Genomic DNA, 25,737 nt, shown 5'->3' with positions numbered 1-25,737 from the left:
TGAAAAATTTAATCTGAATTATTTTTCATTAAGTCTTGCATGCATAAATTGACTATCGCCATCAATGGCATGCAATGAGCAAAATAGTAAGAAAAATAGATCAACTTTAGAGTGTTTCATGGGGCCATAACCAGTGTATATTTCTGTTTTTATTCATTTTGATTTCATTAATTTTGTTTTTGCAAACGTATTTATGATTTAATTAATTAATAATTGGAACAATTACAATAAATAAAAAAATATATATATACTCCAATGAGAATTGCAATTTTCTTTAGGTGACCGAAAATAGTCACTTGCTCTATAGACCCTACCCACGTGACGTCACAGCTCCGCTCTCCTGAATGGTACCGCCCACTTGTCCGTCAAAACATAGTGTTAACCTGTTACAGCTACGTACATTTCTCCTATTTACGGCGTGTTTTTCTGCTCCTTAACATTAATAATCAAAATGGTGAAGGCGTGTGTGGCTGTTGGTTGCACTAACAGAGAAGATGGAAGGAGAGACTTGAAGTTTTACCGTATTCCGAGGGATCCAAAGAGGAGAGCGAAATGGACGGCTGCAATTCGACGTGAAAACTGGGCACCAAAAAATCACCACAGACTATGTAGTAGTCATTTTATATCCGGTAAGATGCATTTAAGATATACTTAGAGGGTTTTGGGCTGACAAATAACCACAATTAAGATCATTGCGAGGCTAATCGCCGACAACATACGACGTATTAGACATAGTTTCAAATTCAAGATGTTTGTGACTTCCCTTTCTTCCACCATCGTTATTTTTTGAATAATATTTAGCTGGTACCAAGTGAAAGAAACTGGCCTCGTCTACGGAGCTGACAAATAACTACAATTAAGATCATTGCGAGGCTAATCGCCGACAACATACGACGTAGTACGACATAGTTTCAAATTCAAGATGTTTGTGACTTCCCTTTCTTCCACCATCGTTATTTTTTGAATAATATTTAGCTGGTACCAAGTGAAAGAAACTGGCCTCGTCTACGGGGCTGACAAATAACCACAATTAAGATCATTGCTAGGCTAATCGCCGACAACATACACGTATGTATGTAGTGAGAGTGCTATCGCTAAACCATATAAACATTAAAAGCCTTAACTCCATTGACAAACGACATGAAATACATTAGACTTGACAGTGGATGTTAGCAATAACAAAAGATTTTGAATTGAAAATTTCGTAACTCACCTTTCCAAGCACAAGATAGATTCCTGCCGAATTTTCGTGGACGAGGACTTGTTTCACCCAACCAGCAACGAAGTATTTATAAGCCTCCAAGCTCTTGAAGTTTTTCAAATTTTCGTGGGAATAGGCTGATTTTGTGTGGACAAGATAATTGTAAATATCAGCATAGCAGATGTCAGGCAGACAGGGCGAAGACAGTGGGTCGAAAAACATCAATTTGGGCATCAAATATGGATCTGGCGACTGTATAGAACGAAGCTTTTCCACATAACGCCTTTTATGCAACACATCCAGTGAGTTTACGGCATCAGAAAACACCGGGTCTTCCATGAAATGCATTTTAAATTCCTCGATCAATTGAAAACAATGCTAATACAGAGACAAAATGACGGACAAGTGGGCGGAACCACACAGCGAGCACGTGGTTTTGTGACGTCGGTGGGTAGGGTCTATAAAGGGTTAAAGGTCCTAACTCCTAAGTGTCAACTTTTGAAGAGCTGTCCACTGTAGTGACCACTGTTCCTGAAAGCGTTAATTTGTGTGCTATTATCATTAAATATTATTCATTATAAAAAATGAATAATTCTGGGTATGAAAAAAAAAAAACATTATTAAAGGTTGCAATGTTTGAAATGGAAGAAGGAGGGCAGCAAAGCGCCAGACATGCACGAAGAAGAAGAACGACATCAACAAACAGTAATCCCTCATCATGCCTTCCGCGGTGATAATGGAAGAAAATTTTGACAAACTCCTGGAGCAATGTGAAGCTCAAGAGCTCGAGGTACGTCACCATAAAGGAGGAAGCCTTTTCATTTGTGTACACCTTGTTACTGCCGCTTCAGCTTCGATTATGAGTTTACTTGGTGAGGGTGCTAATGTGACAAAGCTAACAGCGCCCCAAAAATCGAGTTCAACCCACAATGTCAGTGTTTAATTGAAAAATTTGTGTATTTTCCGCTGTTAGATTTGGCCTGTTTTCTTAGCAAGAGTTTGTCAGCTCGATGGCGAGTGGTGGGCGGGGCGTTCAAAACGTTGACGCTATCAATTATAACCAAAACCGATCGATTAATGTGTCAGAGAAGTTCTCACTGTAAATCCGAAACTTACTCAATGCTTGCATTTCATTATTATTATTTAACACTGTTCCATTAAACTTTGTAATTTGGCTCAAACGTTTTGGACAGATGTTGATGTAACTGGACCAAGTATATCGGATTGGGATGTCCCTGTGCAGATTTATGGTTTGCCGTTACCGATCCGATACCTGTCCGATTTTTAGACCAGTAAAAATAATGCAAAAAAATCATGTCACCTGTAAATGACGAATCATATTTTTTGTAATAAAGTGAGCCCTGCTGGTATATCTGCTGCTGGTAGCTCTGTTTACAAATATTACATAATGCTCTGTTACTATCATTAGCAGGGTTTCCCCTGATTTGTTGTTTTTTTTTTTTTTTAAAGCTGCTGTGGTGGTGGTGGGCTGCATCGGAGTCTGGGAGCCCACCATGCTGCGCCGCGGTGAAATTGTATCAATGAGATTTTTTTTAAGAAAGAGTATTTTATCCAGGAAAAACCATAACAAAGATCTATTTGCAAAGTTTGCATTTTGCCTGCGAACACTTGATTTTCCTGGATTAAAAACAAAACAAAACAATTTGAGGGCTCTTTCATAAATCAGCAATAAGTGGTTCATTTATAGTCGATGTGATGCATGCTGCCATATGGTCCCCTTGCAGCCTTTGCCTCAGGTCTGTGTTCACCTGCACAAGAATAAAAGAAAAAAAAAAAAAAAAAAAAAGAGAGAGATCTAGGAAATTAATACACACAAGCACCTCTAACTTACATTTCATTTTAATTTTTTTTTTCAAACTGCAGGACATGTCTCCAAAATATGTTTTGCTTTTGAATGTTTCTTTTGGAGTGTTTGCTTCTTGCCTAGTGATATAATCGATAGTCTGATAATCTCCTTTGATCCTGGTGTATGTTGTCAGTGTTTGTTAGCAACACCTACTCATCAGCTAACAAGATGCTTTTATATAAGCCTTTAAAAAAAAGAATTCAAGTTCAACCCTAGTGGAAAAACACTGATCTCTAGTGACACTACTGACAGTAGTGATCCCTCGCTACTTCGTGCTTCAAACTTCACACCCTCAGTGCACTGCGGATTTTTTTATTAAGGAAAAAAAAAAAATACAGATGAGCTGTCCCGAGCCGATCGCGTAGTCTCACTCTCGGTCCCTCCCTCCCTCTCCCTGCTCTTTGTTTGTCAGGCAACACGGCACTTCACCGGAGTTGCTTATTAAAGTCAACAATGTTGACAGATGTTTGTATTTGATATTGCCAGAGTCAGGAGTTTCATAAGCGCTGCATGCCTTAATCATTGTTTAACTTGTTAAACAGTTGCTGTGGCAACTCATTGTGTGTGAGGATTTGCGTAGACTCACTCAATGAAGTGTTTCAATTGCTGCCTTGGAACAGACAGGCTCTGTGTGCATATGCTTGGCCGGGGGGATAAGGAAGCGCGCGCTGGAATGAATGTGTGTGTGTGGCGACGTTCGAGGCAGCTGGACGTGTTGTGTTCTCGACAATAAACGCCACATGTTGAAAGTGATCCTGAGCAGTTTGTAATTTCCACGTCTCTCCAAGAGTCACAGCCAAGGGAGGTAACAGAAGCATTTAATAAAGCCAAGCATTTTTCCACTACGGTACTTTATTCTTGTTTAAAAATAATTCGGTGGGACAGTAACATGTTTAAAGCTTATCATAATTACTACATTTCAAGTGCTTAAAAAATAATTCATTAAAATATACACTCATCGGCCACTTTATTAGGTACACCATGCTAGTAACGGGTTGGACCCCCTTTTGCCTTCAGAACTGTCTCAATTCTTCGTGGCATAGATTCAACAAGGTGCTGGATGCATTCCTCAGAGAGTTTGGTCCATATTGACATGATGGCATCACACAGTTGGTGCAGATTTGTCGGCTGCACATCCATGATGTGAATCTCCCGTTCCACCACATCCCAAAGATGCTCTATTGGATTGAGATCTGGTGACTGTGGAGGCCATTTGAGTACAGTGAACTAATTGTCATGTTCAAGAAACCAGTCTGAGATGATTCCAGCTATATGACATGGCGCATTATCCTGCTGAAAGTAGCCATCAGAAGTTTGGTACATTGTGGTCATAAAGGGATGGACATGGTCAGCAACAATACTCAGGTAGGCTGTGGCATTCCAACAATGCTCAATTGGTACCAAGGGACCCAAAGAGTGCCAAGAAAATATTCCCCACACCATTACACCACCACCACCAGCCTGAACCGTTGATACAAGGCAGGATGGATCCATGCTTTCATGTTGTTGACGCCAAATTCTGACCCTACAATCCGAATGTCGCAGCAGAAATCGAGACTCATTAGACCAGGCAACATTTTTCCAATCTTTAATTGTCCAATTCGATGAGCTTGTGCAAATTGTAGCCTCAGTTTCCTGTTCTTAGCTGAAAGGAGTGGCACCCGGCGTGGTCTTCTGCTGCTGTAGCCCATCTGCCTCAAAGTTCGACGTACTGTGCGTTCAGAGATGCTCTTCTGCCTACCTTGGTTGTAACGGGTGGTTATTTGAGTCACTGTTGCCTTTATATCAGCTCGAACCAGTCTGGCCATTCTCCTCTGACCTCTGGCATCAACAAGGCATTTCCGCCCACAGAACTGCCGCTCACTGGATATTTTTTCTTTTTCGGACCATTCTCTGTAAGCCCTAAAGATGGCTGTATCCCAGTAGATCAGCAGTTCCTGAAATACTCAGATCAGCCCTTCTGGCACCAACAACCATGCCACGTTCAAAGTCACTCAAATCACCTTTCTTCCCCATACTGATGCTCGGTTTGAACTGCAGGAGATTGTCTTAAACCATCTGTACATGCCTAAATGAACTGAGTTGCCGCCATGTGATTGGCTTATTAGAAATTAAGTGTTAACGAGCAGTTGGACAGGTGTACCTAATAAAGTGGCCTGTGAGTGTATATATATACATAATTAAAAAAAGTATAGTAAAAAGTGAAAAAACATGTCTTATATGTATCTCTTTCCAATGCTAAATCTGAATAAATACATGGAAACCCCCCCAACACACACACACCAAATAAAATTCTGGGGGTGGGGGGGGGGGGGGGGCTTCGTCGCGATTTTTCACGTATCTGGCAGGTTTTAACCGCGAAAACGATGGATCACTCTAGTTTATCTCACATCCCTGATGATTATTGGCTTGTTTTAGAATTGTTGCACTGTACTCGTATAGCATATGCCTAACTGCCCCTAATGTTCAAATCTGCAGTCTGACTTGTGCTGTTTCCTATTTTAATTGGTTTCTTTTTAACTGTCTTACTAATCAATATGAATGTGACTTTAACATATTTTTTTCTTTTGGTTTTATTTTTATTTCTCAATTGTTTTTTTTTAATTGTTTCTTGCTGATTTAAATGGGATGTAAAGCACATTGAATCAATGTGTGTTGAATTGTGCTATACAAATAAATTTGCCTTGCCACCGTATCATAAATGGTAATTTATTATTTTTATATTCCTACAGGCACCAGGAGGCATTGCGACCCCACAAGTATATTCTCAGCTTCTGGCACTGTATTTACTACATAATGATATGTAAGCTAGGAAATATTATATAACGTATTGAGGAATATTTGTTTACCAACACGTGTCCTTCTGGATTCCACAGGAATAACGGCAGGTATCTTTGGAAGCGGATTCCTCAGGCAATAAAAGCGGTGAGCGTTATACCTCACAGCCATTTTTAGGATATGTTTTGCAAGTGTCTTATCCTATTACATAATATGGAAAAACAAAAATACCATGACTTTTGGTCATCTGTCAATTAATCAAAGTGATTTTCATAAATTAAAATTTACCACCACCATCTCCTTCTTGGTTGGAAACATACACACTTACTTGCATAGAAGTTTAAAATAATACAAAAATTGAAAAAAGAAAAAAAACCTAAGGCTACCTTTTGCTCGGAATCACCCAAAAAAGAAACACCTGTCTGTCATTATTTATTTTTCCACATAAATAAATAGTACCTTAACAAAAAGAAAGACCAACATTTTAAAAACCTCAAAGTGTAACCGTCACATGTCCGAAACCCATTTACAGTTGTGACCAGAAAACAATTTTTGTTGTTGTTGGATGCAGGCAAATCCTGAATTAGCAGCAATCTGGACAGTCGGGCAGCACATTTGGCAGCGGGATTTTCCCGGTATCTACACATCTATTGCAGCTTATCAGTGGTCAGAAAATATTCTTCCGGTGATGGAGGCCCTGCAAGGTAAATATTTGTGTGAGTGTAACAATATGTGGACATGTGGTGGTATTGTTATGTTATGAACTAGTTGTTTTTGACCTCATTAAAATTTGATGACTTGTGAGCTTAAGTGTATTGAATGTAGGTGAGGGAACCTCTTGGTACCTCACGATACGATACGATTTGCGATACAAAGCTCACGATAACGATGATCTGACGATATGGTGATACAACGATTATCGATACATTGGTCAGGAAATCATTCTGTAATATTCTACAAATGACCAATAAACAGAAAAACAAGCTTCTGCTGTGAATTGGAATGAGTTTATCACTAGTAGACGTCCAATCCATTTGAACTGGTGCTGCCATCCCTCCCACTTCAAACGGATTGAATGTCTATGGCTGTCAGTGGCAGCCAATGCCAGGCAATGAGGTAATTTTGGGCCATGTAAGGTCATTTACCTTTTGATTTTCAGTTCCTTCCTATTGATTTGGGGGTATTTTATGGGTCACTTCCTGTTTATTTTGAGTTATAAAACAGGAAGTGACCTGGGAATCACCCAAATAAATAGGCAGTGACTTAAAATCAACAGGAAATGACCTGTAAATGCCCTGAAAATCGTACAGAATGACTGAGTGCTCTGGTTTCGAATGAACGAACGTTCCCAGTCTAAATGGATTGGGAGTCGAGCACCATCAATGTAGCCTTAGAGTTAATTGAAACACTTTTATGGTGGAAGATTTTGGTAGCAACTTGTTGGTTCCTTTATTATCTTTTTTAAACATTGACACCTTTTTAAAACAATATCTCGATTCTTGGCAGGCGCATATCAATAACCTTTTGGGATACAAAGTATCACGATATATCACCATTTCGATATTTTGTCACACCTCTAATTGAATGAATATCAATAAACTGTTGTTGATGTGTAGGATGGTATCCGTCAGCAGGGGGCACCAATTGAACACCGCACCTAGACAGTTATGATTGACGTTAAAAAATAAAAAAAACAACAACAAAAAAACATTTAAATCCAGTTACAACACCTACACAAGTGTAATTTCACAAGCAAACAAAGCTCAGATTGACAGGATTTACTGTGTTTTGTCTTGTTTTTTCATACAAAGACATTTTTTTGTGTACTTAAGTAGGTTCATACCACGTGACGTTGACTTGTGCAAGTGTTTTAATAATAGCATCGCCGTCATGTTTTGGTGCTGCCTCATGTTGATGTGCCAGAGGTGTGTACAAGCTGACGTACAGTTGTCACAAGACACTTGATGGAAATACCGGAATGATAATTGCCAGTGGATGCGTTGACACGTGTAAACGGAAAGACTTCACTTAGGAATTAGGAGTAAACAAATTGATACTAACTCCCCTATGATGGTTCAGCATCACCTGTTCATCCGATAAAATAGACTAACTAGCTATTTTCAGTTCAACTACTTTTTTGCCCAAACCTTTAAATCATGTTTTCATCTTATGTTCTAGTATATGTTACTGAACTGTAGTTGAAACAATGTATCCAAGGTTGTGTATTAAATTGAGGTTAAATGAGGGGTATTCGAACAATGCTTGGCAAAGTGCTTTGAGTGAGAGGGTGCATTGACTAAAACCTAAAACAATGAAAAATCAGCCACTGATTGATTTTTATTTTTTAATCCTTCTTGGTTTTGTTGCTTGGGTGATACTAGGGCTACGTTCATGCCGCAGGTCTTAATGCACAAATCCGATTTTTTGTCATCTGTTTTTTTTGGCGTGCCTGTTCAGAAGGCCTTTGTCCATTGAGACTGTTCAAGTATTACGCATGCGCACTAATTCGCAGTCCGACACACACTGAGCAATAAGACCAATGCAAAAGCATCAAAACAAATGACTACACATTCTGGCTGTCATCCGTTATTCCAGGGGGATCGTATTTGGATGTCCAAAAAGAGGATACAAATAACAGACATAAATAATCCCCGTTTATTTTTATATTCAAAGTTTCTGTGGATCGATAGCATGCACGCGCTGTCCGTGCATGTCACAGACATACGGGCAGTTTGTCGACTCCCAGCCAAGTAAGCAATCTTGAAATATTGCTCATATAGAGGAGAGAGAAAACGATCAGTCAGTCTTACCCTCAACCCATTTTTATTTTTTTTAATGATTGTTGCCAAGCCCGACCCTTCCCCAAAAGTCGTGTTCAAGGCAAGCTAGGCGCTAACGCATAGCTGCACCGCTACCGTAGCGTACTGTCTCCCTCGCTCTTTGATGACGTAATTGCTGCATGAATTCCGATTTGGGAGACGTGCCAGTTCAGACCGCCGCGACTTTCTGGAAAAATGTGGCCCAGATCGGATTTAAACCACATATGAAAGGGACCCAGATCGGATTTGAAATGGTCCACTTCTATGCAACTTGTCCCGTTCAGACAGTCAAGTTAATGCCTCACTCGAGTCGGAAAAACACGAAAAAATCGGATTCGTGCATTAAGACCTGCAGAATGAACGTATCCTAAAAGGCCATGATTAGTTTGAGCAGTACATGTCCAATTAAAAATTATCGCACATTTGCACGAAAGGTGTGGATGCAGGATTTGCAGGTTTAGCATATTTAAACTCAAACAATCAGTTAAGCAGCGAATAGAGCGATCATTTTCCTCTCTCTTTGACAATCTCAACATATTTTTGTGGTTCCATGAAAATAATACAATGGAACATATGAAGAGCAGCAAAATCGAAATACAGGGTTGAAGTCTTTTTAGCGATAATAAAACAAATACAGATCTTTTCAACATCCAACGTAAAATTTGACACACCATTTCTTTCTACATCCGGCGACTAATTGATACGATTTTTACGATTCTGATTCCATTATCAATATTGCTTAACGATTCGATTCTTTATCGATTCTCTTATCGATTCTAATTTGGGGAAAAAGAAGAACAAATGTTATGATTGCCATGTAGTTTGTTTAATCAGAAGTCACAACCTTACAAACTCACAACGAGGTCAAAAGAGGCCCAAAGCCTCAATGTTAACTGTGGCAATAAGTGGCAAATACACAAGAATGTGTAACATTTTACTGAAACATTTTTCTAATAGAAATAAAAAATATTGGTATATATTGGCATATAGGTCGTTGTTCTGCCTTTGGCAATATGTGTTAAGCAGGGGTCCCCAAACTTTTTCCTGTGAGGGCCACATAACTTTTACCTTCTCTGATAAAGGGGCCAGGGTCAGTTTGCAACCGAAAAGGTGTGACGATTTGCAGGAGTGCCTAAATGTAAAAATGTATTGTTTTTCAGAAAGCCACAATCAAATAACCCTTTCTGGATCTTTCATGAAACAAAAGTAAATAAAATAAAAATAGTAATATAATATAATAATAACACTATTAATTAAATAGATAATAACCAAATAACCCTCTCTGGGTTCTTCACATAAAAAAGCTAGGAAATAAATAACATTATTGGAACAAACCCCCCCCCCCCCCCCCCCCCCCCCAAAAAAAAAATTGTTCAGGGGGCCGGATCAAATGCGGAAGCGGGCCGTAGTTTTGGGATAATACACTTTAACAGTTAAAGTGTATTATTTACCATTATATTGAAATAATTGAAAAGCATGCTTTTTAGTTTTTATGGTGCTTTCACGCTCAAGTGGGGACGCCCTTGCGCTTCCTCACGCGAAGAAGAACGCGCTTACGTGAAGAAAAGCGCGCTTACATGCGAAGAAGTGCCGCATCCAAGCGAGCGAGCGAGTTAGTGAGAGCAAGAAACACTGCTATGAGCCTACGTTCTTTGTTAATGTTTTTAAACTATCTAGAGGCAACGCCTGTATGTATCATCTTTTGTGTTGTTGTTGTGTGTTTCCACTCGCGATCGGACACTTAAATCCAGTTGTGCAGTGGTTTGAACGATGTGCTAATGCTAGCGAACGCATGCTAACTGTGTGTGTTATTATTGTATTAACAGCTAATCATCGCTGATTTACGTTGATGCGAACCTGTTTGTTATTGGGGACGAAATTGATTTGTTTCATTTCTATTTTTAGTTTAACTCTTCAAGTGATGGTTGAATAAAGTCAGCAAATTATACAAACGTCTTCTGCATCGTCATTTGGGAGTTTAGCTAGCTGTATAGCCAGGACTGAGCCTTAGCGTCTCGGTGAGGACAGTACAGTCGTATTCCCTCCCGATGCAGTTATCTCCACCTTGCAATGACTGCAAGTCGCTTTGTTGTAATTTTTCCTCGTGAAGTGAATACACACTTTTGAGCGTTTGAACCTACGCGCTGTCATTGTTATGTTTACGGCCACAATGCTCGTGCTAAACCATCGTAGCCTATCATTTTCTCCCCCTTTCCTGGTGAGGTGTAGCCAAACTTTGGAGCGAGCGGTTCTTGGCGCCATGCTAGTTTGATGCGTCTGGACAACAAGACACGTCACGACGCAATACGCATCTTTAGGAATCGTTAAAGGGATCGTTAAGGCTGTTTCATTGTGATGTCAAGGTCTCGAAACACTAGGAACCGGTTCGGAATTGGAATCTGATTTCGATTCCCATCCCTACTGACGATATGCTCGAAATATGACGACATGACAGCACTGCAAATGGACGCATTTTCTTGTGAGAGAAATCAACACAGGTTTCAAAAAGGTTGGTACAGGGGGTGAAACAAGGAAAAATGTGATGCTTACCATTGAAATGAAGATGGAAATGATAGAAAACTATGAGCGTGGGGTGTGCATCCTTGAACTGGCTCAACAATACAGCCGTAGAATGTCAACGTTCTCCACTGTCCTCCGCTGACCTCCTTTCGCCAGTCTTTATAAGTTAAGGTGACAATTATTTCTGTGGTAACATCGCCAAAGAAATCGCCAGCTACGTCAGGTTTTTATCATTTATTTCAGAACTTGTCCAACACAACACGCCTACTGTCCACCTCAGTTGATGGTGTTCTCAACGAAACGTTAAAAGTAAAGTAAATTCTAAAGCGCACCGCTCCTTCTCTGTGTCACGTCGGCGAAGCGGTGCGTTCTGGTACAGCACGTAAAACCTGTCCGCCACATTAGAACCCAATCCGTTACATTGTTACAGGAATTATTTTTATTTTATTCCAGTTTTTACTAAAAATGTATTTGTTTTGCTATGTGTAATAGCCATTTGTAATAGTACCAGCAGTATTTATTAAGGATTTAGTGTAGGTTTTTGGGCTGTGGAACGAATGAATGAAATTATAATATATTCTTATGGGAAAATTCTGCTCGACATATGACCATTTCGACTGACAAACAAGGTCCTGGAACGAAGTAACTTCGTATGTAGAGGTACCATTGTGTAGTTGTTTGATTAAAATGAAAAGTGTTATGTATTCATCTTAACTAAGTGAAGCTAATAAATGTACTTTAGCAATTGTGTTTGTCCCCTGTTAACATTAGGGGCAAAACAACAAAACATGCTTTTGAAGGCATATGTCTCACACGATGTACAGAGTTGCTTGTTTGGCTTCCTTTTACATCAGTCACATGCACCCTGTTTATTTCCCCATCCGTCCACTGTGTCCATCTCCAACCGTTGGATGCTACACACGGCCAACTGGGACATGTGACACATGCTGCAATGGGTGGGGGTGGGGGGTGTCATTTCTGTGAAACGTTCCCCGGGCCGGCGAGCAAGCAGGCAGGAATGTGTGCTTTGGTTGGTGGGATCGAATGTCACCAGCTGTGAAGGGGGAGGTATAAAGGACAGCACCACTAGTTGGTCAGCCAGAGTTGATCTATAAACGAGCTAGTAGCTGACACACAGCAAGTGTAACCGAGCATCACTTTTCTGAAACTTTTTCCCAACCACCCAACTAAGAATTTGGACATTTACTTACCATCATGGATGTGCAACGGAGTGGTTCCCTGGTTCGGCCTCCAAGCCCCATGGACAGCCTGGAGAAGCAACTGAGCTGCCCCATTTGCCTGGATATGTTCACCAAGCCTGTGGTCATTCTGCCCTGCCAGCATAACCTGTGCCGTAGCTGTGCCAGCGACCTCTACGACTCCCGTAACCCATACCGGTTTTCCGGCGGTGTCTTCCGCTGCCCAACATGCCGCTTTGAGGTGGTGCTGGACCGCCACGGTGTCCACGGGCTCCAGCGGAACCTGCTGGTGGAGAACATTATCGACATCTACAAGCAGCAGCAAGAAGTGAGTGGCAACAACAACACAGAGAGCTCCCTGAAGCCTAAAGAGTCCAAAGAGCCAAAGTGTCAGGAGCACGAAGACGAGAGAATCAATATCTACTGCAAAACCTGCCAGACTCCAACGTGCTCCATGTGCAAAGTGTTCGGGCAGCACAAAGACTGTGAGGTTGCACCTTTGGAGGCTGTCTACCAGACCCAAAAGACCGAACTGAGCAACGCCATCGATAACCTTGTGGCCAGCAACGGACGCCTGCAGTCGCTGCTCATCCAGATGGAAGACGCTTGCCGAGTCGTACAGGAAAACGCCCAGCGAGCCAAGCAAGGCCTTGCTGAACGTTTCGACCTGCTCTACGCCGTCCTGGAGGAGCGGAAGACTGTACTTCTGGAACAGATCGGCAAAGAGCAAGACGACAAGGTAGCCGCGCTGCGGGCCATGTCCCAACGTTACGGCGAGCGGCTTCAGGCCAGCACTGACCTTACCGACTCAGCCGTCCGGGCGCTAGAGCAGAGCGGCGCTGCCGAGTTCTTGGTTGCAGCCAAGGGCCTCATAACGCAGACCAAAGATGCTGCCAAAGGCTCAATGGGCGAAGAGAGGCCTGAGCCAGGTTTTGAGAAGATGGATCACTTCGCCGTGTCGACAGAGCACGCTGAGGCGATCCTTGCGAAAATGGACTTTGGCTCAGACAGCGAAGATGATTTTGATGACGCGGAGGAGGAAGAAGAGGAATAATGGAAGTGGTGGTGGACTTATTTGCTTGTGAAGGTGTTCTGACAAGAGTATGGCAGGGACTTGTGGATGTCAATGATATAAAGTTATGGAGGGGTAGCATCACTTGCCAGTACTTTCAGTGCAATATTTAACATCAATGTTGAATACATAACTTTCCTTTTTATACTTTTGTACTTCTGAACCACTTGAACGTCGGTGTTAAGAGGAGATGTCAAGGTTAGAATAATGAATGTCGAAGATGTGTTGATTTCATTCAAAATGTAGCAGATTTGCGTCGATATTTGCCATTTCACTTTGTCTTGGTTGACTTACTTGGACTTGAATGGAACTTGAAATAAAGTTGCATGACACAAAATTGTGAACAGTCTTTATTATTAGCTTTGAGCTCAGTATTCCAGAAATGTCCTTTGTTCTTTTGACACGTTTTGTTAAGAGTCAGCAAGGCTTTCACATAGCTGTAGGCAGCTTTTAAAAATAAAAGCAATGCTATGTCCTGCAGGCTTTGCCTTTGCCGGTGAAAAACGGAGGCTATTTTTAAGAGGTGAGAGGCTGAGAAGTGATAGCCGCCCTAGAATAGACCGCCAGAGAAGGACAGGCTAGGTCGTGTTTCACCCTCCCACCCGCCTCTTGATAAAACGCCGCTCCTGCACTGAGACGTCTTTTCTCAGCATCAGAAAGGGCGCACTAAGAATGACCGATGCAGTTGCCACTCTCGTCATCACCCTGGGGTCGAGAGACTGCGATAAAAATACATGTCTGGTTGGGGGCTGGGTTACAGAAAGCCCCTTGAGATGACCTGCTTGGCTTCACCGCTCACTCGTTCTTAGTGGTTTCCAATGTGTGCCTTCAAAAGCTTCCAACATCATTCACAGTTTCATTAATAACCTTCCTGCCATGTGGCTGGTCACAATGACCTGTTAAAGAAATTAATCTGGAAAATTATTAGAACTCCAATTAATAATTATTTTCATATTTGATAATAATCGATTATCCTGATTTATTTTTTTCAACGAATAGTAGTTAAAATCAATTCAATTTGACAGTGCAGAAAATGCACGCACATGTATTGGTGAACCATTTACTGGTTTGATCTGTGACATGTCTAAAAAAGGCAACAATGTCAATGATTGTTTTTGGAAATAAGAGCAATTGTTAGCATGTTTGCTGTTTTGATTAAACACAAAGACAAAATTACAGTTACGATCAAAATACACCGAGTTACTTGGTGAGTCTTTAGCGATCATGGTAATACTGGTCAATTATAAATTTATCGTCTAAGATATTTTTTTAGCTTATTTTGGACATTTTTTCCCTTATTCTTTAAACACACATGAAAATAAGTGGGGTCATTTAATGAAATAAAAACCTGCAATTGTCATAAAAACATCGTTCAAGAAAAATTGTGATTTGCTAATATCCAGCAAGTTATGGTCGCAGCACATGATAGTTATTGAGCATATTGTTGTAGGTTTACATAATATACTAAAACTATCCCGCCCGTCCTGTGTGTACAGATAAATGAACTCTGTCCACAACAGGCCTATCTGGGGCTGCTTGGCTAAATCTGTCGCATGATGTCTTTGAACCTGGGTTGGCTGCAAAGAAACTTTGTTGCATTCTGAAGTGGAATTTTCTTACAGGTCTGATGTTTTTTAAAAAAAATATTTTAAACCTGTCCTGTTCAGCTGATTAGACATGGAGAATAGGAACCTGAATGTCCTTATGGTCTGAACAGTTTTAATGTATCACATGGGAGTTTGACATACTCCCATTGTGTTTGTTCGTTGTGTTTTATTTATTAGGAGAAAGCTGCGAGCAGAAAGGGGTTATGGGGGGACAGAAAGGAAGGAAGCAGACAGAGGAGGAGAAGAACAAACAACAACAGCAAATACATTACACACCTTTGCTACCTTTTAACATAGTGGTGCTATTGTTAGCTAATTATATTTACCCGTAGAACCCATGTATGGAGCCTGATAACTGAGGAGAAAGCAGAGGGGAGGTGAGTCAATACGAGATGTGAGTAGGTTTGCGGGTCCGTACACAAATCATCAAAGTGAGGTGTGGAACCCAGTATTATGTGAATCACATGTAAGTGTGGATATATTAACATCCTTTTCTATGCTGCCTGACTGCTAATCCTGGCACCAACAATCTCTCGAGTATGATGGATAGCACCTAGTCATACGTGAACCTACTCAGACGTGTGATAGTCCTGCAGAAAAGTGGAAATGCTACGCAGGGGCCGCCCCAGAGCCCGGGCAACACCCCAGCCGATCAGGAGGGGTGAGCGAACACGGCCAATCCCTCCTCCTGCATCTCCGGCAAAGGGGCCACCGACAGCCCCCTGGGATCCAGGGTGGTCCCCAGGACCATCCGTTCCCCCATTAACTGACCCCCAGAGAAGGAACGAGTGGACTCATCAAAGCTCCCCAAGCTTGCTTCCACCACCACCAACCCACCCAAACCAGCAGCCACCACTGCAACCCCCCCAACCGACATGGCACACCGTGGGAACCCCATGGCCCACAGGCCCGGGGCAGGACAGGATCCCCACCCGGAGGGGTGACACCCTGCTGACCTGCAGTTGACGGAGGATGGGGGTGATTTGGCGTGTTGCGGGGGTTCGAGTGATGAGGCGTGCTGCCGAGTTCTGGAGGAGCTGCAGTTTCTGGAGGGACTTGTTAGGGAGACCGAAGAGCAGTGAGTTGCAATAATCGAGCCGGGAGGTTATTAGATCACAGACCGGGGTGGAAGCGGTATGGCGGGTGAGAGAAGGGAGGAGACGAGAAATGTTGCAAAGGTGGAAATAGGCTGATCTGGTGATGCTGTTGATATGTGACCGGAAGGAGAGCGTGCTTTCGAGGATGACACCCAGACTCTTAACCTGAGACGAAGACCTTGACCAAAACTCAAGTTTCTACAGCAGAAACGAGAGCAATTGTAGACAGGAAGCTGACTGGATGGGGGTATGGGGAAAATAGTCTTGACAAATCTCCGCACTTCTTCCCCCAGCTGTCTTTTGTCATCAGACAACGCTATTGTTACGGCTGATGGCCGCTGTGGTCGACAAGAGCTGGGGTGTTGATACACATAAGCGAGGTTGCTAGGATATAAAAAATGTGAGGCCACAACCCCGAGGCATTAATGTGAGAGCTTCTGGAAGCAGCAGTGCACAAAACACATTTTGGCCACGATTGTACTTGGCTCTTATCTTCGCAAACAACGGCACCAGGAAGAACTGAGGGAAGAAGGCTTTGACATCTGAGACGGTCCAGCCACTGCTGGTTGATAGACTTTTTCTGACCTAGATTGCTCATGTAACTGTGGGCTTAAAACATGTAGAGCCAAATTGCTGTCATTGTAGGAATTTGTAGGAGAACTAGTCAGTTTCAGTGTCACAGTGTTTGAATTTGGCAGAGAGTGTGAAAGTGTTTATTAAGTCATTCGATCATTAATTTTTGAATTGCCGTTCCGTTAAACTCTGATTGATGTGGCCGCAACTTTCAACCAGACTCAGCATTTTGACAAATTCTTGTCACGTTGCGAATATTAAAATATTCAAATTGGATCCGAATGTATGACATATTCTCCAATGGAATCATTTTCTCTGTCAATACTTGTTTTGTTGCCAACACAATTAAGTTGTCATGATTTCATTTTGCCTTTTCATTATGTCTACAATTCATTTCAACGGGGTTGCCAGACATTTTGGTCCAGTGATGTCATCACTCTCTGTTTTGCTTCCCAGAGAGTACGCGACAAAGGGCCTACGCGCTGGTGGCGCAGGCGTACACATCCATCACGGCCGAAGATTTCGCGGCCTTTGTGGGCTACTCGGTGGAAGAGGCCGTAAAAGGTAAAGCGACACAGAAAATTCAACTTGGTGTGTTGGGGACTTATAAAAGATATATATATATATTTTTTTTTTTCCTCCCTTGAAGGTGTAGTAAGTCAGGGCTGGCAGGCAGACCCTACAACCAGAATGGTTATGCCTAAAAAGCCAGGTAGGTGGCACTATATCTGGAAAAGATCAATATTTCACTCCATAATTTACACATACTGAATGTTGTACATCCTTGCATTTTCGGAGTAAAAAATATCTAATAAATTTTGAATCAGCTGGATGCGACACTCAACTAGGCATGTGCCTGTATTTGAAAAAGAAAAGAAAAAAATATATATAAATACACACACACATATACGTACAGTGCCCTCCATAATTATTGGCACCCCTGAAAAAGGTGTGTTTTTTAGCTTCTCTCTCACAAAAATACACACGGTCCCAGGCTTCAACTGGGACCGTGTGCTTTGGTCAGATGAGACCAAGATTTAGCTTTCTGGCAACAAACACTCCAAGTGGGTCTGGCGTGCCACGAAAGATGCGCATGCTGAAAAGCACCTCATACCCACTGTGAAATATGGGGGTGGGTCAGTGATGCTGTGGGGCTGTTTCGCTTCCAAAGGCCCTGGGAACCTTGTTAGGGTGCATGGCATCATGAATGCTTTGAAATACCAGGACATTTTAAATCAAAATCTGTTACCCTCTGCTCGAAAGCTGAAGATGGGTCGTCACTGGGTCTTTCAGCAAGACAATGACCCTAAACATATGGACAAATCTACACAGAAATGGTTCACCAGACGCAAAATCAAGCTCCTTCCATGGCCATCTCAGTCCCCAGACCTTGTTTTGTTGGCAAAAGGGGGTTGTACAAAGTATTTACACCAGGGGTGCTAATAATTGTGATACACATTATTTGATGTCAAATAATTTTTTCTTTATGTGGGATTTTTTCCCCGCTGAATGAATGCACTTGTATTGAAGGTTGGATTTTTCTTTTTTTTCCATTAAGGTCCAATAATATTTGAACAAAAAAAAACTTACTAGAAGCTAAAAAACATCTTTTTCAGGGGTGCCAATAATTATGGAGGGCACTGTATATACATATATATATATCAGGCATGAAAATCACTCACCTTTCGGCGAAATTAGCTGTTTTGAAGTCAAAAAGGGTGACCTACGTGAATTGTGTAGATCCGAGGAGAATTTTTTTTTTTTGGGGGGGGGGGGGGGGGGGGGGGGGCGTCGTAGTTCCATCTAATTAATGACATTTTTTATTGAAGTTGCTAAGCCTGTTGCGATATGCAATGAGTCCATTTATCACAAGGTAAATAAAAATGAGTAATGGGTAATTTTCACGGCTACGTTTTATCACCGCGTGCGTGCATGTAGATGACATGACACTCCAGTTCTTGAGTCCAGATGTTTATTGGTCATCAACACGCCGTAGAGTTACAGTTCACACATACAAAATAAGGAAACACATCTATATTAAACACTGTAAACATGAGCATTGCTACATTCAGACTAATGGGGGGAAAAAAGACTACCTACTTTAACCTGCTATAAAACAGCAGTCTTTTCCAAAACGCAAACTTGCGTTTAAAAGGTGACACTTCAAACATGAAAAATCGCTGGTTAACAGCATTTGCATACGAAAAGAATCAAAACGAAAAATCTATCTATTAGTGACACCACAAGCAATGACGAAAAGTGCTTTTTGCGGATTGTAAAGTTGTTAGCGGTTTAGTGAACGTACTTCCGGTGAACATTTCAAAATGAAAGCACGTCACATTTGTCATATAAATAAAGATTTCTGGAGTTAATACCACATACTTCAGAATTAATACTATAATATGTAAATACAATAATACTACAAAATTCTAATTCTACACTTAGAACTTTAAAATAACACCCTTTACAAAATAAAACGATTGGCAATCAACATTATAATTATTATAATACTATTATATATAGCAGTAGTATACTATAATAATGATGATGCTAGATTTTTTTTTATTTTTTATCAAGAATTGTTTTGAATCATGTTGGAAAGGCGAAGTCAGTGTTCAGAATCTGTTTGCGTTCCATTCTTTCACACTAGTCAATGCTATCAGCTAAGCCTGCACAATATATCGTTTGAACATCGCCATCGCAATGTGCGCATGCGCAATAGTCACATCGCAGGACGTGCAATTGTTTTTCTTTTTTTCAACATTTAAACTTTTGTTTTACTTCATAAACGCAGCAAATGTGTAGATCCTGGATTAAACTAAGTTTTATAAATTAGGGCCGATGGCGTTATTTTTCAGAGCATCGGAATCGGGTGAAAAGGGTCGGGTTTTTATTTAAAAACAACATACATTCATGTTTTTTCGCTTCATGCTCGTACAGCAACACAGCGTCTCACTCTCCCTCCTGCTAGGCAGAGCGACCAAACTGTTTTTCTTGGTCAACAGTGCAGCTGTCCCAAACGGAGCTATTCAAGTTATTTGGTGAAAAATTTTCTCGTCTTAATATCGCTAACTCCCAAAAATGGCAATGATAGTTTTTTCCATTATCGTTCAGGCCTACTATCAGCATTTGACCACATTGTTTATGTGTGATTAATTATTGTTATTTATATGTGTATTTGTACTTTAATAAAGACTTCCAAAATGTTTTTGTGAATTAATAAGCACCAACAAAAATTTCATTGCTAAATTAGTTAAAAAAAAAAAAAAAAAAAGGAAATCAAAAATTATTAGTCGACTAATTGTAAAAAATAGTCGGCTGACTGATCGTGAGAAAATTAGACATCCGGTCTGAGACCCCCAATTTGGCCAAATTTCAAAATTGTCCTATATGCATGTGTGATACATCTTTGGAAAGCTTTCTGGGGGAAGAAACATTTTGAACAGGAGGGCATTTAAAAAAAAAAAAAATAAACAGCAAAACCCTAACTGGACGTGAGAGCACGCAAGAGCATAGTTAAAGACTGCATGATTTCAATGACATATTATCGCGTACTTACCTTGTTTCGATCCAAAAACTCCATGTAGCATGAATCATCGACTGTCAAGACACAGATGTGAATGGCCACAGCTGGATTTTGGGGGGGATTTTATTGGTGAAACATGGTAATATAAAGAGGGTCACGATGAAGAAATCGCTGACATCAAGGAGTGGTCGAGATGTTCTTTTTCATATATTTATCTTTTTAAAAGTTTTTTATCATTTTTCTTTGTTTGGATTGATTATCATGTAACATACTGGGGGAAATGTGACAGTAACAACAACAACAACAAAAAATTAAGCCATAGTTATGAGGTAGATATCTGTGACTTATTTAAAGACACCATTTTTTTTCATTGTGACGTCATTTTTTAAAAGTTTAAAATATGCGAGTGAATTTTTTTTTTAGTTTTTTTTTTTTTTTTTTTAAACGAAATATTAGACACCAATTAATGATTCTAAGCTAAAATTGACAGACATTTTAAATAATAAATATAATTACTTACCTTCTTTTCATTGCTGGGTTGAAACAAAAGCGGTTGCGCAATGTCTGTAAACGGGGGTTTCCAGGGTAAAATGGACACATTAAAAATAGTTCGGGGGCTTAATGCGCCATGAATCTGCAATGGCAGTATATAGACATATTGTTCTATCAAACATGTTTGAATGTTTTGGCTTAAAATACAGCAGTTTCATTTAAAGAAGGGTGCAAGGGCAGAAACTGCTTTTTCAGTCTTGTCTGTGTTTTCCGCCATATATATATATATATATATATATATATAACTTTTTTACATTGAGCAGGATTTTTATTTTTCAAAACATATTAGCAAATTGGAACAAAAGCATAATGTTAAGTTGAAAAAAAAAAAAAGATATTTTAAGATATTCCTTTAGGTGAGCGCAAACCTGTAGCCCAACATTATTACCGAACAAAAATCGTTGAATAATTTTTCATATAAAGCACATGTGTATGACTTGTATCATATTTACATTATAAACACACTTTCTTTCTCAACACAGACAGTTGCCAGAGAGAAAAAAAAAAACACTGTTTTAACACCGCTTGATACACAGAACACGCTGGTGTTCCCTCTTGTAGCTGGTAGGAAACGTTCATGATAGTGTTTTCTGAGCTTTAATTTTGTTTAAATGGGAAATCATATTGGAGGTATTGCCTCCTCAGCACTCACCCTCCGCAAACATGTTTTACATGTTGATTGGCCCTCCTTCTCTAAGCCGTGGTCGTTTGTAACTTTTCTGTAGCCGAAGTATTCCCATACCAGCGATTTCATTTTCTTCAATGGGGGGAAAGTCTAGGAGTTTCACCTCCACCAGCCATTGTGTAGCACAGCTGAAAGTGAGCAACAACCAGGGGGGAGAGTTGAGTTTTGCAGCTGCATGCAAGCTATTCCTCCTTGCATTTTGGGACATAAAAAATAGCTAATACCGTAGGGACGGTATGACGGAAAAAGTTTGCGGTTTAGAAACCGTGACGTTTACAAACCGCGGTATACGTTGAAATCTGTAATCGGCACATGTCTACATTACTTCTCGAGCCTTTTTTTTCCCCACATCATAGTTTTGCCAGTAAAGTACTAGGTAGAGAGGTCACCAACATTTGAGGGTGAAATAAAGCAAGAATGTTGGAAATCGGTCAGAACCGTTACACGAATGTTCACAGATACTACAGCAATTTGAAAAGAAAAGAAACATCTAAGAATATGAGTAACTAAGAATAAGAATCTCATTCATTCATTCACTTTCTGAGCCGCTTATCCTCACGAGCATCGCGGCGGTGTTGGAGCCTATCCCAGCAAACTATGGGCAGTAGGCAGGGTACACCCTGGATCGGTTGCCAGCCAATCGCAGGGCAAAAGGAGACAAACAACCATTTGCGCACACACTCATACCTAGGGACAATTTAGAGTGTTCAATCAGCCTACCATGTATGTTTTTTTGGGATGTGGGGGAAACTGGAGTGCCCACTGTAAACCCACGCAGTTACGGGGAGAACATGCAAACTCCACACAGAAAGGCCGGAGCCTGGGATAGTAAATCAAGAAAAACAGCAACAGTTGACAACAGAAATATCTGGAGAGCTTTTAGGCAGGGCAAAAAAAACATGAATATAAAAGCCTGGAAGGTACAACAGAAAATGCAAAGCACTCATTAGCAAAAATTCGAAGACCATGTTGGAATTTGACATCTGCAAAACGAGCCCACAATGTTGTTTCTTTGCATTCGCATTTTATTAGTCCATGTCCACATTTCTGTAACCCAATGAAAAACACACATCTGCTGCACACATGTTCAACATGAAACCACCACCCTCCCTCCAGCACGCCATTGGTACGGAGTTGTTGTCCTGTGCTATCATATAAATCTTCTGAAAGAAATCCGTCTGGTCTGAATGAACACAAAGCGATGATGTCGCGCTTCGAAAGCGTCTCAGTCAAGTCAAACTCAGTCACCTTCAGGTCGTTAACAAGACACGGGTGGTGTGAGATCATATGTGTATGTCGACACCTGAGTTGAAACACGTGGGGGTTGAAGCGGCGTATGTATGTAAAGAGATGTATGTAAAGAGGGATGACTGAATGTCTCTCTGCTGTCCCCTTTGCAGATCCTCCCCCTGTTTCATCAGTTCCCAACGAGCAGCAGTTGGCCAGACTGACCGACTACGTGGCTTTCCTGGAGAACTGATAACAACTGTGACTCTTCTCACCCATTTTACATTAGGCATGTGCAGACACATAACTAAGCTTTCATGATTTTCTGATAAAAACATTTTGAAAACACTGTCATGATATTGGAGTTTATTTATTTTTTATTTTTTTAACATAACCTCAAAATCCTCGCACCATTTCCTACTACAGCAATTCAATATCAGCTGGATTGAGCCAGAGGATACACAATGTAACGATCCTAAATGTAATTTTCAGGGATTCAGTTTTCTTTATTCTGAATTTTTAACCTAATAGCAGTATTGTGGTGTGTACTATACCCCCAACATACTGTATATTGTTTCAAATTTACCAAAATCATTAACTAGGTTTGTCTGCACAATGACAAAGAACAGAAGTTTGCTGCTGTAGGAACAGAACTCTACAGTGCAGTGGAGACTGGCTGTACTTCTTTATCAGCTTTTCTATATTTAGCTGGATACTTATTTAACATATGATTATGGCATGAAAAATGTGGTGACAGCGCTTGCACTTTTGTTCATTATAGCCGTTGCCAACCTCCTAGTTTTCTTTTTTGAAACATATATTGTGATAAGGTTTTGCAATACAGTGATCCCTCTATACTTCGCGCTTCAAACTTCGCGCCCTCAGTCCATCACAGATTTTTTTCTATTAAAATAAATAAAAAATAAATACAGATGAGCTGTCCCGATCCGATCACATAGTCTCACTCTCCCTCCTGCTGTTTTTATTGGTCTGGCAGTGCACTGGAGTTGCTTATTAAAGTGTACGGTGACTGACAGAAGTTAAGGTTTGATCTTGCCAGAGATGCTTTGAAGTTGAAACTTCAGAGCGCCGCATGTGTCAATCATCGTTTAACTTGTTAAACAGTTGCTGTGGCAACTCATTGTGTGTAAGTGAGCAGCTTGAATGGACTCACTCAATGACACATTTAATAAAGATAAAAATTTTTCTACTGTATTCTTGTTTAAAAATAATTCGTTGGGAGAGTAACATGTTGAAAACTTATCATAATTATTACATTTGAAGTGCTTAAAAACCATTTATTAAAATATATATGAACATAAATTTTTTCAATTTTATTATCCTTTTTTTATTATACTTTGGGGGGGCGGAGTGAAAAAAAAGATTTCTTATATGTATTTCTTTCCAATGCTAAATCTGAATAAATACATTGAACACACACACACCCACACACCCACACACAAAAAATGGTTTGGGGGGGCGCTACTTCGTGGTTTTTTTCACTTATCGCGAAAGGTTTCGGTCCCCATTAACCTCGAGAAATGAGGAATCACTGATTATTCGTGAGAAAAATAGGCTACAATAACAAGTGTTAAGTCATGCAGGTCTACCTAGTTAAAATTTCTGGCGTCGTTTCAAAATTACAAAACAAAATTCTAAAAATGTAAAACAAGGTCATGCCCCTTGCTCGAAGCTGTACTATGCTTTAATAGATTATTTGGTGGCAGAGTATGCAAAATTTCTACGTTGGACTGGATGTTTATTGAAAATTTAAATGATAGTGCTTAAAATTATTTTTGAAACAATATTTTCATGAAACTTTTGGCATGAAAAATAAAAGCCATCATCAGGTACCATAATTTCAGTATGGTTTGAAACAGGGTTCTAAAAAAATTTCCACAAAGGGCAAAAGTGGGTGAAGGTTTTTATTCCAACCTCACAAGAGAACACTTTTTCACCAATTTGGTGACAAGTGATTTCAGTTAGTGCTGCTTGTTTCAGCAGAAGCCTCATTGGTTAAACTGACTGTGCTGGATCTGTTGGAATGAAAACCAGCCACTGTTGCCCTTTGTGCAGTCAGTTTGAGAAACCTGGTCTAAAATCGAGGGAACACATTTTAAGAAGCTTTACTTTGTACTGCAAGTTACAGTATATGTTATGGTTATGGTGTTATATAGCGCTTTTCCACCTTTCAAGGCGCTCAAAGCGCTTTACTTTACACTACATCGTGCCGATGTTTCCTACTTCTAACAAGACCTCTGAGTTTTCTTATTTTGCTATGTTTTCATATCGTCATATTGTTTTCATAAGTGATTCTGATGAGAACAGAGACGAAGGTCACTTTCCAGTGAGTGACAATATGATGATTCCCAATTTCAACTAAACAAAATTGGTCGGACCTAGGGGCTAATTTTTTCTAACTATACTGGGACGCATTTACGTTTGAACCTGTGTTGCCCTTTCTCCAATTTCTTCCAATGATCTTATGGCATTTGGAAGTTGCTTTATATCTATACATAGTTTTATCTTTATGTGCATCCGTCCTGACTCATGTATACTGCCGCATGTTTGTTCATGTGTTAAGCAAGTACCAGCGGACATCTTGACGGTGCACATGCCTGCGGTAGTGTGAGCGTGAGAAGTTACTTGACTCCCCTGCTAGCCTTGGAAGATGTCTGCCAGGACTAAATTTGCTTTCTGGTGCACGTGTGTACAAACAGATAAACATATCAGACCGGATGGAATGATGAAGCTGTGCTTTCACTATGTTTTTGTCATTTTTTTTTTGAAACCTTAGGACAAACACAAAAACAAAACGAGCACAATATATGGAATGGGAAGCTGTAAGTAATTCTGTCGAATTAAAAACAACTAATTTAACCTTTTTAGCATTTAGATTTAGAAGTGTTGATCCCAAGTGGTTAATGTCTACATGTCAAAAGCCATCACTGCAAATGTGAAGAGAAGTGACAAGAACACAAGGCCTTTAAAATGACATCAAGTATAACACCATG

The 25,737-nt window shown here is 40.4% G+C and overlaps 2 protein-coding genes across 2 annotated transcripts; both read left to right on the top strand.

Annotated features, from left to right (window-relative positions):
• Positions 1 to 1,854: 1,854 nt before the first annotated feature.
• cops8 (COP9 signalosome subunit 8) lies at positions 1,855 to 24,032 on the top strand. The gene is made up of 7 exons (XM_057853171.1): positions 1,855 to 1,991; positions 5,801 to 5,871; positions 5,945 to 5,993; positions 6,418 to 6,550; positions 17,190 to 17,297; positions 17,383 to 17,445; positions 22,897 to 24,032. The coding sequence occupies exons 1-7, from the start codon at positions 1,920 to 1,922 to the stop codon at positions 22,974 to 22,976; spliced, it is 576 nt and encodes a 191-aa protein (XP_057709154.1). The 5' UTR covers positions 1,855 to 1,919; the 3' UTR covers positions 22,977 to 24,032.
• Positions 10,181 to 17,183, top strand: trim63b (tripartite motif containing 63b). Its single transcript, XM_057853169.1, has one exon. The coding sequence runs from the start codon at positions 12,401 to 12,403 to the stop codon at positions 13,436 to 13,438; it is 1,038 nt and encodes a 345-aa protein (XP_057709152.1). The 5' UTR covers positions 10,181 to 12,400; the 3' UTR covers positions 13,439 to 17,183.
• Positions 24,033 to 25,737: the final 1,705 nt, after the last annotated feature.

Source organism: Corythoichthys intestinalis, chromosome 12 (genome assembly GCF_030265065.1).
Source record: "Corythoichthys intestinalis isolate RoL2023-P3 chromosome 12, ASM3026506v1, whole genome shotgun sequence".
Lineage (NCBI taxonomy): Eukaryota > Metazoa > Chordata > Actinopteri > Syngnathiformes > Syngnathidae > Corythoichthys > Corythoichthys intestinalis.
This window is presented reverse-complemented; position numbering and strand designations above follow the sequence as displayed.

Excerpts from the sequence above, each read along its gene's own strand:
- cops8 (XM_057853171.1), top strand. The coding sequence starts at position 1,920 with ATGCCTTCCGCGGTGATAATGGAAGAAAATTTTGACAAACTCCTGGAG. Across the intron at positions 1,992-5,800 it reads GTGAAGCTCAAGAGCTCGAG|GCACCAGGAGGCATTGCGAC; the intron begins GTACGTCACCAT and ends ATATTCCTACAG. Across the intron at positions 5,872-5,944 it reads TATTTACTACATAATGATAT|GAATAACGGCAGGTATCTTT; the intron begins GTAAGCTAGGAA and ends TGGATTCCACAG.
- trim63b (XM_057853169.1), top strand. The coding sequence starts at position 12,401 with ATGGATGTGCAACGGAGTGGTTCCCTGGTTCGGCCTCCAAGCCCCATG.